The sequence below is a fragment of the Oncorhynchus keta genome, chromosome 32, assembly GCF_023373465.1.
Source record: "Oncorhynchus keta strain PuntledgeMale-10-30-2019 chromosome 32, Oket_V2, whole genome shotgun sequence".
Taxonomy (NCBI): Eukaryota; Metazoa; Chordata; class Actinopteri; order Salmoniformes; family Salmonidae; genus Oncorhynchus; species Oncorhynchus keta.
In genome coordinates, this window is record NC_068452.1 from 8,993,826 (window position 1) to 9,008,729 (window position 14,904).

General features: G+C 45.3%; 1 protein-coding gene across 2 annotated transcripts; it reads left to right on the plus strand.

Moving 5' to 3' along the window:
• The first annotated feature begins 385 nt into the window (after positions 1-385).
• LOC118365001 (malate dehydrogenase, cytoplasmic-like) lies at positions 386-13,140 on the plus strand. 2 transcript variants are annotated; one of them, XM_052490634.1, is made up of 9 exons: positions 386-585; positions 5,335-5,433; positions 5,666-5,762; positions 6,722-6,897; positions 9,019-9,141; positions 9,459-9,635; positions 10,312-10,425; positions 10,824-10,913; positions 12,687-13,140. In XM_052490634.1, exons 1-9 carry the CDS (start codon positions 532-534, stop codon positions 12,807-12,809), a joined length of 1,053 nt encoding a protein of 350 aa, XP_052346594.1. In that variant the 5' UTR covers positions 386-531; the 3' UTR covers positions 12,810-13,140. The 2 variants fall into 2 exon arrangements, with proteins under 2 accessions (XP_052346594.1, XP_052346595.1); XM_052490635.1 differs by lacking the exon at positions 386-585 and adding an exon at positions 4,279-4,447.
• Positions 13,141-14,904: the final 1,764 nt, after the last annotated feature.

A 14,904-nucleotide genomic window follows, 5' to 3' on the forward strand; every position in this document is an offset into this window, starting at 1 on the left:
ATTCTACAATGTAGAAAATAGTAAAACATAAAGAAAAACCTTTGCATGAGTAGGTGTGTCCAAACTTTTGACTGGTACTGTAGATTATGGTGTCTTTATGTGACTCCCTCAAAACACACCACCCCTCTGCGGTTCTCAATTGTAGGCTAGTGATGTCATTAACCAAACCCCCGTCTCACACCAGACTTGATTATTAGGATAGACTACACTTTATGCAACAGTACTCATTATTAATGTGCAAAAGATTACGGCGCAGTCAATCTATTTTAGTCTACTAAAGCTTATTAGCGGACTAGACTGTAGTGCAAGAGAGTGGGGGCGACTCCTGGGTGAGACTGATAGATAGCGGATCCGAGTTAACTGCATAGCGGAGCGCGTTTCTGTCCTAAGGGCTCGCGTTTCCCCGAGGTTGTTGCACCGCTCTCTAGGTCCTTCTCTCCCCGACTATCTCGCCCTAAACTCTTTTCGCCTGGACTCGCAAAGACAGACGGTCGGACATACTGTAGCGAGGGGGACGGATCCGGGTTCACCATGTTGACTTTGTTAACAGCGATGTACATAGTGGTGCGGGCGGCATCGTCGGAGGTAAGACTCTTGTCCTTGACCGCACCAGCCACCAGCATACCAGAGGGGCTCTCAAACGAAATATTAAGGCTTCCTTTGAATTAACTACAGTTGCCAATTCGACATTGACTCTCCTCCCTATAGCCTATGTCTTGTTGAATTACCGTGATAAGCTCTTACAAATCTAATCCTATAGGGTGGCCTAGTGAAATATTGGTTTATTCGGGTCCCCGTTAGTTTTTGCCGAAGCTTCATCTATTCCTCCTGGGTAGTAGACACTGTCGACTAGAAAATGATAGGCCCATAGGCTACTATTTGGGGGTATCTATCCTCAGTCAACAAGACATTCGAATTGAGTAGACTACTGTGAGGCCTACTCATTCACAATAGCCTACAGACTTGAACAAAGTGTCTGTGGCTCGACCGTCCTGTCTGTGTGACCACATCAACATTAATTCATTGACTGCCTCCCCTCGGCAGCTTTGGTGAAGAACGCGAGTGGGTGTTCATTGCACCATGGATAGCTCCATGCCACCCGGTGCGTCAGACAGGCGCTGCCTCCATAGGGAAGCCAACTATTTTCACCGGGCGATTATGTAACATTAATGCCCCACTTCCCACAATCCTAATGAAACGGATCTAATTAAGCAATAAAGCACGAGGGGTGTGCTATATGGCCATATACCACGGCTAACGGTTGTTCTTGTGCAAGGACGACGCAACGCGGAGTGCCTGGATACAGCCTTTAGTCGTGGTATATTGGTCATATACCACAAACCCCCGAGGTGCCTTATTGCTATTATAAACTGGTTACCAACGTAATTAGAGCAGTAAAAATACATGTTTTGTCATACCCGTGGTATAGGGCTGATATATCACGGCTGTTAGCCAATCACCATTCAGGGCTCTAACCACCCGATTTATAATTAGTTTTTATATCTGTTTGCATAACAATAATCTAAATGTTTAGCCATGTAGTGTTTTGTTAGATGGTGTATACCGTGTACATCCTGTATATACGACTAATACAACTTAAATCATTGTAAATAATAACTAAGGGACATGTTAAATCTGCTGTGGCAAATACTAGGCTGCATGTCTGTGTTAGGTCCTGGTTGCTTCATGTAATAGAGTGGACATGAATTATAGATAAAAAGTCAACAGGCTTTTTGAAACAAGTTATTTTGAAACCTCTGAATGCATCCACAGAGGGACATGCCAGAAATGATGGGATTATGGTGCATCCAAACTAAATTGCATTCCCTAAACCTAACCTTGTTTACATTTACATTTACATTACATTTAAGTCATTTAGCAGACGCTCTTATCCAGAGCGACTTACAAATTGGTGCATTCACCTTATGACATCCAGTGGAACAGCCACTTTACAATAGTGCATCTAAATATTTTAAGGGGGTGAGAAGGATTACTTTATCCTATCCTAGGTATTCCTTAAAGAGGTGGGGTTTCAGGTGTCTCCGGAAGGTTGTGATTGACTCCGCTGTCCTGGCGTCGTGAGGGAGTGTGTTCCACCATTGGGGAGCCAGAGCAGCGAACAGTTTTGACTGGGCTGAGCGGGAACTGTACTTCCTCAGTGGTAGGGAGGCGAGCAGGCCAGAGGTGGATGAACGCAGTGCCCTTGTTTGGGTGTAGGGCCTGATCAGAGCCTGGAGGTACTGAGGTGCCGTTCCCCTCACAGCTCCGTAGGCAAGCACCATGGTCTTGTAGCGGATGCGAGCTTCAACTGGAAGCCAGTGGAGAGAGCGGAGGAGCGGGGTGACGTGAGAGAACTTGGGAAGGTTGAACACCAGACGGGCTGCGGCGTTCTGGATGAGTTGTAGGGGTTTAATGGCACAGGCAGGGAGCCCAGCCAACAGCGAGTTGCAGTAATCCAGACGGGAGATGACAAGTGCCTGGATTAGGACCTGCGCCGCTTCCTGTGTGAGGCAGGGTCGTACTCTGCGGATGTTGTAGAGCATGAACCTACAGGAACGGGCCACCGCCTTGATGTTAGTTGAGAACGACAGGGTGTTGTCCAGGATCACGCCAAGGTTCTTAGCGCTCTGGGAGGAGGACACAATGGAGTTGTCAACCGTGATGGCGAGATCATGGAACGGGCAGTCCTTCCCGGGAGGAAGAGCAGCTCCGTCTTGCCGAGGTTCAGCTTGAGGTGGTGATCCGTCATCCACACTGATATGTCTGCCAGACATGCAGAGATGCGATTCGCCACCTGGTCATCAGAAGGGGGAAAGGAGAAGATTAATTGTGTGTCGTCTGCATAGCAATGATAGGAGAGACCATGTGAGGTTATGACAGAGCCAAGTGACTTGGTGTATAGCGAGAATAGGAGAGGGCCTAGAACAGAGCCCTGGGGGACACCAGTGGTGAGAGCGCGTGGTGAGGAGACAGATTCTCGCCACGCCACCTGGTAGGAGCGACCTGTCAGGTAGGACGCAATCCAAGCGTGGGCCGCGCCGGAGATGCCCAACTCGGAGAGTTATCCCCACCCTCGAAAAAAAGCGCATATGCCTGCTCATCAGTTGTGAAGATAATGCCACTTTAGTCTTTTCTATTGCTAAGCATCTTGTGACTAGTCTACCAGAGCCACATCACTGCGCTTGACTTCAAATGACCCCGCTCGTGCCCCAGTGGAGGCTACAGACGGACATCTTCTTCCAATAGTCTTCTGTTAGAGAAAGTTAGGTGGACGGTATACTTACTACGTGAGGATGAATTGTATTTTGTGTTTGAATTAGGCTACCAGTTGGCCTATGACCTATTTGATTGTACCCACCTACCAAATAAAGATGTAGATAGTAAGGTTGGGAGAGGACAGTGGTTTTCAAGTTAAACCAATATGGACAAATCTTGCCCAGCACTTTCACTTATCAGTGATCATGAAACAATGAGGCCATGAAAGAGAAGTGTCTCCATCTTACAGACAATGGCCATTAATAGTTGCTTAGTAGTAAGTCACAGAACCAACCTTTGACTCTGTCCGTCTAAATCAGGCTTTTGTTGGGTTGTTGAATTAATATTTGCTTGAAATATTGTTCATGTCTTAGTCTTATTAACTTGAATTATGAGCCATTAATAGATCATTTACAAAGCATGTTTTCGATTGTCTAAACATGTATCCTGTCGGCGGGCTGAATCTTTATAGGAAAATGCTGTGTGATGTAATGTAGGCGTGACGCATTTGTAAAAGCAAACATAGATTGATATCAGGGCATAGGCAAGGGGTTGAATTCATTGGCTGAATTCAACTTGGCACAGGCTACCAAAAATCCACGAACAACATCCCAACACAACTCTAATGTATATCTCTGATTAATGAAGTGTATATAGATTCAAATGTGTGTTTTCTTAAAAATAGATTTAAAAAAAAGCTTGGCCAAGTGTTAATACTATTGCTATCCTCCTTCATTCATTAGGCCACAGTAAGAACTGCAAATGACTGTGTACAGAAAATCCCTAGGATACTGTCTATCTAGTCCTTCTAGAGGAGTGATGAACGTCTGCTAATTTATTAAAAAGTTATAAAAAAAACGTGTGGCTGAAAGACGCAAGAAGCAAGGTATTTGTAAAAGGAGATATATGAACGCGGCCCACATTCAGTTTTTGTGTGTGGTCCATATAAGGTCATATGGGCGTGGCCTTCGAGAACAACGAGCTGGCGCTGCAGCGGTTCTTCATGGGGAATGTGTTCCTTTTCATGATTTGAGTGGGTAAAAAGACCAGCATCAGTGAATATTCAACTACAGATCCCTGGATCCATCGTCGTACTTTTCAATACAAGCGCAGAGGTGACCCTTCAGTCTAGTCCTAGCGAGAGAAACAGTGTTTGCAGGCTTAACGAGATCCTTTATCTCAAGTGAATATGGTAAGATGTATGTTTATTTTGTTGCCGTCAAGTTATAGCTAACTGTTATATGAATGATGCATCGAAAGTGTTTGCTAGGTAGGACAACAGATGCTTGTCATTGTTGATGAGCAACTTGGGGTTTGTGTCCACTTGTCATTGAAGCCGGGAGCTAGCATCAGCGGTTAATCTCATGTTTGATCAAATATTAGTCTTTTGCTTCAGCAAAGATTTCTGTCTAACGTTCACCATCTCTTTCTGAAGTCGTTCGCTAACGTTAGTCAGAAAGATGGCCAACCAGCCATCTTGTGCGGTAACCCATGCATTAAAGCCTCGCTATTGCTATTTTACTGCCGCTCTTTAATTAGTTGTAACTTTTATTTCTTATTTTATTTTAGGTATTGTTTTGTACATATTTTTTTCTTACCTGCATTGTTGTTTAAGGGCCTGTAAGTAAGCATTTCACTGTAAGGTGAATAACAAATAACATTTGATTTTAAGAAATGAGGATGCTGGATTTAAAAAAAATGTCTCTAGACTACAATTCCGAAATTAAGAAGATAAAGTAAAGTGCATGATTCGGAATTTTTTTCCGCTTTTTCACGCTAGCAACAATGTAGCCGCGGTATCTTCGAGAGCGGTGTGGTCAACATGTAAAGACTTTCACGCGTGGCATTAGTCGAAAATTGCATCATCATCATCATCATCATCTTTATTTCATTCAGTTCCTCTGCCAGCTAATGCAAAGTGCGTTTCCATCTGTCGACACTGAATTTTGTCATTTTAATCAACATAGCAGTCAGATGCGATTACAGCCGCTTCATTTGCGTATCCCTGCTATGTAGGTCATTACTGCTGTGTTGGAAGATTGCACAGAATGAGTATGGGGTTTGTGTGTTGTTTTACAGGCCGACCCAATCCGTGTGCTGGTGACTGGCGCTGCTGGACAGATCGCCTACTCCCTGCTGTACAGCATCGCCAAGGGAGATGTCTTCGGCAAGGACCAGGTAACACGGCCAAGGCCTACTTATTCTCTTTCAAATCAGCGTTTGTCCTCGAGCACAGGAGGCAGACGGATGCTGTAACATGTAGGCTATAAAGATATCGTTACATAAGCGCTTGTGAATTATGCATGAGATAAGAATTTTTGGCATGAGGTCGGGAGGGGCCGAGCTCTTATTTTTGTCAGCTGCTTGAAGAAGAAAAAAAATCCCTCTTTGCAAATCGTTTCTGTTCTAGCCCATCATCTTGGTCCTGTTGGACATCCCTCCCATGTTGCCGGTTCTGGATGGGGTTGTGATGGAGCTGCAGGACTGTGCTCTCCCACTCCTGAGGGGTGAGCAATGCTTTTCTATTTCTGCCTGGGCTGGTTGTGAGAACATATGCACCCATTATACATAGGCGTGCTTTTTTGGCATGATTTACATTGTGTCCTCCCCCCATCTGAAACACATTTAAAATGCATTGGGTGTGGACTGTATGTGTGCCTCCCTGTTGCTGCGGTACTTTTCCAATAGCCCTAATTTCACAGCAGCAGGGATGGTCCACAACAGACTGCTGTGGGAAGGAGTGTCAGAAAGGAGGCCTACTATTCGTCGGTTCACAAGGGCCTATAGGACATTCCAACCAATCCTGGGAGTGGTGGGGCAACAATAGGGGAGGTGGGGTACAAGACATCTCGTGCACCAATGAGCCCTGACTGAAGTTCATCCTGATAAAGCAGGGAAATAGTTTTTCATTAGTTGCCACAGAGCAAACATTATCTACGAAATCAGCACATTTGGCAGTGTTTCAAGAAACTAGACAATTTATCAGCAAGGTGGAGCCACTGAGTGCTAGACTATCGGTTTGGAAATAACCTGGTTGTGTGTGTGTGCACAATTACCTCAGGGCATTTCCCACACAGAGACTGTTTGTCCTTCCCTAATCTTGCAATCATGTACACCCAGATGAGCCAGAAATAGCAGTATAATTACTGTAAATTAAAAAGGTAATTAAAACGTTCAGCTACCACCACAAACAGAAACTGCCAACACCTATTATTTTACTAACTTTAGCAGACATTCTATGCTTAATTTGTCTTATAGAAATAGTTTTTTTAAACGAATCTTAAAACTATGATTGTGTTGCTTTTTTTGTCAAATCTGAATTTTTATGTTCATTGCAGAATCCTGTAAAACCATTACATCTCTCTACAAATGGGGCAGTAAACACAACGTTGACAACTACATCCACTCTATCCAACACAATATCCATCGTAGCTAACCGTCACCCCACCCCCATCTTCATCCACAGAGGTCATCCCCACCGACAAGGTGGAGCTGGGCTTCAAAGATCTGGACGCCGCCATCTTGGTGGGCTCTATGCCCAGGAAGGAGGGCATGGAGAGGAAGGACCTCCTGAAGGCCAACGTGGCCATCTTTAAGAACCAGGGGGCCGCCCTGGAGAAGTACGCCAAGAAGACCGTCAGGGTAACTGTCCCTCTGTGTGTCTATGACTCGGCATGTTTCGGGCCACTGCCGCAGAGCAGCAGCAGCCTGGCTAGAGAGGACACACACACACACACACACACACCCCGCACCAAACAGATAGCTCTCATTGCTAACGATAATCAAGGGACATGAAGGCACAACAGTACTGCAAAGGCCAGGTTGTGGGGTGTTGAATGATGTTAAAGGGTGTTTTGGGGAAAGGTTCATCTGCTTTTACAGATGTAATGTTTTGGTGAGATACATTTTTGATTCCTGTTAAAGACTTGACGCAATACCTCTAGTTCTATGACATTTGACATGAACCAGCTTGTAGAACTTTCCTTCCTTTTAAGTCACACAAACCTTTTTGACAAATCAGACTATAGTTTGACCTTTTCACATTTAAAACGGGCCATTATTTTTTTTTGAACAGCCTTATACTTCTACGGTATCGGCGCAAGTTCACATCTTACAGGCTATTGATCCTGTGTGGAGTCGGCTGTGTTCCAAAGCCAGGGATGAAAACTACTCCACGCTGTGTTGTGTGTGTGTGTACACACTGCAGTCACTGGTGTCACAAGGGGGGCCTTTGGCCACTGCGGGTTTGCAGCAACAACTAGACGTCAGTGTGACGAACAAAGACTCACCTTTTCTAATGGCCAAGGTCAACGACTTCTGATCCAGGAATGTGTGTGCATTTGATTGGTCAGGTTTCTATACGATCTATGTAGCTACATAAGAACTGAATGCCCGTCCTCTAAAGTGAGTGTGTTTTTAGAAGAAGAGTACTTTATTGATCCATACCAGACGTAAATGTGGATTCTACTTTACCCAATCCCTCCTATATACGCACACACACAAGTACCCACATTAGCCAGGAACAGTAAAGCGACCCGGTGAGTAGTTCAGGGGTTGAGTGCCTTGCTCAGGGGCCATAATAGCGGGAGATGTTATCTTTCTAGGGTTGGCGCTGGCAGCCATAACACTCATGTACACACAGCGATCCCTTTAAATCGAGCTAATCCTTGACCTTCATTTAAAGGGGATGTATTCTGTGCGTGACATCAGTCTTCTATAGATTTTCTTTTGGACATTTAGAAAGTGTCAGCATTTCCCTTAGTCGTGACTCGTGTTTCTCAGTTGCACTGCTACTCTTTTTTTTAATATATATTATTTGATATATATTTGCATTTTTTAAAAATATAAATTAATTTAATGATATCCAATTGGTAGTTAGTCGTGTCCCATCGCTGCAACTCCCGTACGGACTCGGGAGAGGCGAGGGTCAAGAGCCATGCGTCCTCAGAAACACAACCCTGTCAAGCCGCGCTGCTTCTTGAAACACTGCTCACTTAACCCAGCCGCACGCACCAATGTGTCGGAGGAAACACCGTACACCTGGCGACCGTGTCGGCGTGCATGCGCCTGGCCCGCCACAGAGGGGACAAGGACATCCCGGCCGTCCAAACCTCACTGCAGTTTCGTAGACCGCTGTGGCATAAAACCATGCGTATGCTTTTAGATGTATAAATAGGCACAAATGAAGATGAGGACTTCAAATAGGACTTATCCTACTCTCGTTTCCTACTCTGAAATGGAGCTGTTCGTGAATCTGTAGTTTGAGTGAGTGGTGACTCTTTGATTTTCTCCCCAATTTCATGGTATCCAATTGTTTAGTAGCTACTATCTTGTCTCATCGCTACAACTCCCATATGGGCTCGGGAGAGACGAAGGTTGAAAGTCTTGCGTCCCCCAATACACAACCCAACCTAGCCGCACTGCTTCTTAACACAGCGCGCATCCAACCTGGAAGCCAACTGCACCAATGTGTCGGAGGAAACACCGTGCACCTGGCAACCTTGGTTAGCGCACACTGCGCCCGGCCCGCCACAGGAGTCGCTGGTGCGCGATGAGACAAGGATTTCCCTACCGGCCAAACCCTCCCTAACCCGGACGACGCTAGGCCAATTGTGCATCGCCCCACGGACCTCCCGGTCGCGGCCGGTTACGACAGAGCCTCTGGTGGCACAGCTGGCGCTGCAGTACAGCGCCCTTAACCACTGCGCCACCCGGGAGGCTCTTTGATGTTTCTAACCTCTAACCTCTCTCTCTTTCTCTCAGGTCTTGGTGGTGGGAAATCCTGCTAACACCAACTGTCTGATTGCCTCCAAGTCCGCCCCCTCCATCCCCAAGGAGAACTTCTCCTGCTTGACCCGTCTAGACCACAACAGGGCCCGTTCCCAGGTAGGCCAAAGCCAAAAGGCTCTGTCCGGAAAAAGACACTAGTTCCTAGCCTCGAGGCACTTGATGTAGTGTCCAATCCCAAATGGATCCCTCTATACCCTATGTACTTCTGGATATCTGAGAGGATTAAGTGTGAGCAATATGATTGGCTAGTTGGACATTTTACCATATTGCTTAAACCTAGTCAATCATCTTATAAGTGCATAAGGAGTATGGGGCTGTACATCCATTTGGAATTCGATCTGAAACAATTGAATGGGTATTCCAATATGGTCAAGAATCCCATGAATGACATCATAGCCTGTGTCTGCCTCTAGGTGGCGATGCGTTGCGGCGTGCCCGCCGACGCAGTCAAGAACGTCATCATCTGGGGCAACCACTCATCCACCCAGTACCCCGACGTGCACCACGCCATGGTCAACGTGCATGGCAAAGAGGTGGAGGCGTGCAACGCCGTGAAGGACGACAGCTGGCTCAAGGGAGACTTCATCTCTGTAAGCGAACTCTAACCCATTTTGACATAATTTCCCATAAATATGTACTATAGGGCATTCTAACAATTTGCTTCAAAGGGTATTATTCTGCCTGTTTTTTTTTATGGCTTTGTTTTTATGAAAATGTTCATGGCCTCAAACTGTACAAATGTACCAAGTTTCATGCCTTATGGAAAAAGTAAACAATTCGACCCAAATCTGCACACGTCGCTTGGACTACTGCTCATAATCCAATTTTATTTGTCACATGCGCCGAATTCAACAGGTGTAGGTTAGACCCTTACAGTGAAATGCTTACTTACAAGCCCTGAACCAACAATGCAGTTTTAAGAAAAGTATGTGTTAAGTAAAAAAATATATAAACAAATAATGCTTTATGAATGTAGTTCTACATATTAATGATCAGATATTTGCACCTATGTTGCGTATGCATAGCTCATAGGTATTATAAATGTGCGATCCTTACCTGAATGAATCCCTATTCATGGAAAAGTGAGTGTGGGTTGTGGGTGTCATCTGGACCCCATATCTCATCTTTCAATAATCTCTTATCTGAATACAAGCATTTTCACTGAATCTATTGACCCGTGTTGTTCCTTTAGTTGTAATGAAGCCGTTCTCAATCCCCCTCTGCCCCCCCCGCTCTCTCTCCCTCTCTCCTCTCTGTCTCCTGCAGACGGTGCAGCTGCGTGGTGCTGCCGTCATCAAGGCCAGGAAGCTGTCCAGTGCCATGTCTGCCGCCAAGGCCATCTGTGACCACATGAGGGACTGGTGGTTCGGCACTCTCGATGTAAGCCCTGTATTTGGGAGATGGGGTGGAATGACGTCAAGGGTCTGCAGCGAACCCCCAAACACCAGAAAACACTAACATTTAATGCTAAACAACTAACATTGTTCAAATGTTTATATATTGACAAGTGATATCTTGGAACAGAGCACCATGACTCCTCTTTATTTTCAATCTGGAAGAATCCACAAACATGCAAAGCGTTTTTGGATGTCTCAGATAAATTCATTTTAATTTGGCAGTACTCTTAAGTGGGAAGCTAATATCACGGGGTTGCATAATTCTGCTAACTTTCCTAGGATTTCTGGAAAACCTGGGAATTTGGGGGGGGTGTTACCAAAATGTTGTGTTTTGTGAAGCTGAGTCCCTGGTCTGACTGTTTGTTCTGTTGTTATTTTCAGGGTGAATTCATGTCTATGGGTGTTTACGCTAGTGGAAACTCCTACGGAATCCCCGAAGACCTCATTTACTCATTCCCTGTTCATATCAAGGTAAGGCATAACCATCGAGATGGGTAGAGGGCTCTTGTGCCACAGTTTATTTATGAATTGCCAAGACTTGTCACTCAAACTTGTCACTCATAGCCCTCAATGGCACTGCTCATTCTGTCACAGAAAAGGCCATTGTATACATAGCATCTCTATGGACATAACTAAATCAACCCTGGCAAGGTGTATTAATAGAACATATAAACTCAGCAAAAAAAGAAATGTCCCTTTTTTAGGACCGTCTTTCAAAGATAATTTGCAAACATCTAAACTTCACAGATCTTCATTGTAAAGGGTTTAAACACTGTCTCCCATGCTTGTTCAATGAATAAACAATTAATGAACATGCACCTGTGGAACGGTGGATAAGACACTAACAGATTACACACGGTAGACAATTAAGGTCACAGTTAGGAAAACTTAGGACACTAAAGAGGCCTTTCTACTGACTCTGAAAAACACCAAAAGTAAGATGCCCAGGGTCCCTGCTCATCTGCGTGAACGTGGCTTAGGCATGCTGCAAGGAGGCATGAGGACTGCAGATGTGGCCAGGGCAAGAAATTGCAATGTCCGTACTGTGAGACGCCTAAGATGGTGCTAGATGGAGACAGGACGGGCAGCTGATCGTCCTCGCAGTGCAGACCACGTGTAACAAACACCTGCACAGGATCGGTACATCCGAACATCACACCTGTGGGACAGGTACAGGATGGCAACAACAACTGCCCGAGTTACACCAGGAACGCACTATCCCTCCATCAGTGCTCAGACTGTCTGCAATAGGCTGAGAGAGACTGGACTGAGGGCATGTAGGCCTGTTGTAAGGCAGGTCTTCACCAGACATCACCGGCAACAAGGTCGCCTATGGGCACAAACCCACCGTCGCTGGACCAGACAGGACTAGCAGTAATTGCTCTTCAATGACAAGTCGCGGTTTTGTCTCACCAGGGGTGATGGTTGGATTCGCGTTTATTGTCGAAGGAATGAGGGTTACACCGAGGCCTGTACTCCGGAGTGGGATCGAGGTGGAGGGTCCGTTGTGGTCTGGTGCGGTTTGTCACAGCATCATCGGACTGAGCTTGTTGTCATTGCAGGCAGTCTCAACACTGTGCATTTAGAGGGAAGACATCCTCCTCCCTCATGTGGTACCCTTCCTGCAGGCTCATCCTGACATGACAATGACACCAGCCATACTGCCCGTTCTGTGTGTGATTTCCTGCAAAACAGGAGTGTCAGTGTTCTGCCATGGCCAGCGAATAGCCCAGATCTTCACTGCAGTACTTAATGCAGCTGGTGGCCACACCAGATACTGACTGTTACTTTTGATTATGACCCCCCTTTGTTCAGGGACACATTATTACATTTCTGTTAGTCACATGTCTGTGGAACTTGTTCAGTTTATATCAGTTGTTGAATCTTATGTTCATACAAATACTTACATGTTAAGTTTGCTGAAAATAATCGCAGTTGACAGTGAGAGGATGTTTCTTTTTTTGCTGAGTTTATATATAATTTACCGATGGGTGGTTTTATTGAAAGTCATTGTTACCCAACATCTGCTTTTCAGAGTTTAGGTTATACCAACATCGGCCTACTATTGCAAGCCAGCAGTTTACAGACTTTTGCCGCATTCATTTGCAATTGGAAAATCGTGACACAACTGTGTTACTCAGAGCATTGTGGGTACTGTAGTCATGTACTGTAGTTGTGATCCTGGACTAGATGAGGTGTGCTGAAGAGCTCCCTGTTTGATCCTCATCCATATTCTCCCCACAGAACAAGTCGTGGAATATCCATGACGGTCTGCCCATCAACGACTTCTCCCGCGCCAAGATGGACGCCACAGCCGCCGAGCTGGTGGAGGAGCGAGACACGGCCCTGTCCTTCCTGAGCCAGTGACTCACAGTGCCACCTACTGGCACACCGCCACAACAGCAGCACTTAGAAGACCCCCGGAACCCTCCTGACTCACGTCTGTGACCAATAGATCCACTCGAGTCCCCTGCGCAATTGGCGTGTGTGTGTGTGTGTACCTCTCTGTATGTATGTGTGTGTGTTTAAGGTCACGGTTATTAATAATAAACCTGTAATAAAAGAAATGCTATCTAAACGTTGGCCTTTGTCGGAAGACACTGGAGGATTGTCCTTTGGGTAACATGGTAACACACAATAGTTCTACTGTACTTGTACGTGTTATCTAACAATAAAAACAGATACAACTGAAGACCCATTCTGTGGATTGTGGTTGGTTATTTGACTAAATATCTTTCAAGCTAGGGTTTTCTGTTATTTTTCCAGTTTATAGAAATATGGTAGTTATATCATGACTAGTGAAATGTTGAGTAATAATTTTTCTACCCCCTCTTTCCGTTGAGCCTTAAAACATGTTGAACTCAAAGTATTGTGATCAAAGAGGGTATTTCTGAAGCTAATTATCTTGTCAGTCAGAAAGAAAGACGGACAATCATTACATGTTGGACGTTGGTGATGTCATAGATGGTGAGGTTCATTGCTCTTTGCATTGAAACGTTTGACCACATGGCGGCAGTGTTGGCAGCTTTTTACTACTCAGGGACCCTTTCAAATCGATCAAATGGTAGTTTAACCATATAACAAGATTCAAGTAGTGAAAAGCCTAAGATTTGTGGGGGATTTTAATCTCCCTGTTACCCAATTTCTAAGCCACGTTAATAATGTTTCAAAAAATAGCAGTTGCATGTAAAGTTATTTTTTTACAACCATCCGAGAACATATCATGAAACATGAATCAATCATTTAATCAAACATCCTGGACTGCCCGGTGGAAGGCACACTTTGCCCATTTTGCAGTGCCTGACAAACTGCACAGCGGTCAGGGGCTGAACTTTTAAGTCTACTGTTTGGTGAGCTGTGCTATGCAGGCAGAGGGTGGTCCGGAAGACCCATACACCTCACTCCAGAGAAAATGAGAAGAGGGACACAGTCTCACATAGAGATATTATTAAATGACATATGAATTGTTTTAAACATAGTATAATATTTTCTCAATTGCTGGAATGAAAGTGTTCCTTTACCGTGTCTGTTCTCTCTCAAGTCGTTGACGTCCATCTTTCATTGAATGTCCAACATTTCCTATCAAATTACAGAAGGCGATCAAAGACTATATCGGCTAGGCTTTTGGGAACTATTTGAAGAGATCACATAGAGATCTTAGTTTATAGTATTTGATGAGTTTCTGGAATGTATTTTCAGGCTTTTGGTCCCTCATCAGCTGACCACCAGAACCAGGGAGTCTGGTGGGCCAAAAAGGCATGGTACTGGGCCCAAAAACAGAAGGCTTCCACTGAGGTTTGGGGTGTATTTGGGGATTATTTGGAGGGGTGGATTAAGCCTCAAAGATGTTTGGGAAGAAAGGCTATTAAAGGGATAAAAGACTATCTGAGAAGAATGTGATTTAGGCAATCTACTGAATAAACTCATTCTTGACTACTATTAGTCAGCAGAGTTGCCATCTGGAAGGCAGACCACCATAGTCTCTGTGCCCATGGAAGTGAAGGTAACCTGCCGAAATGATTACCGCCCCGTAGCTCTCACGTCGGTAGCCATGAAGTGCTTTGAAAGACTGGTCATGGCTCACATCAACACCATCCTCCCGGACACCGTAGACCCACTCCAATTCGCATACCGCCCCAACAGATCCACAGATGATGCAATCTCAATCGCACTCCACACTGCCCTTTCACACCTGGACAAAAGGAACACCTATGTGAGAATGCTGTTCATTGACTACAGCTCAGCGTTCAACACTATAGTGCCCACAAAGCTCATCACTAAGCTAAGGACCCTGGGACTAAACACCTCCCTTTGCAACTGGATCCTGGAATTCCTGACAGGCGACCTCCAGGTGGTAAGGGTAGGTAACAACATGTCTGCCACGCTGATCCCCCACTCTGGGGCCCCTCAGGGATGTGTACTTAGTCCCCACCTGTACTTCCTGTTCACCCACGACTGTATG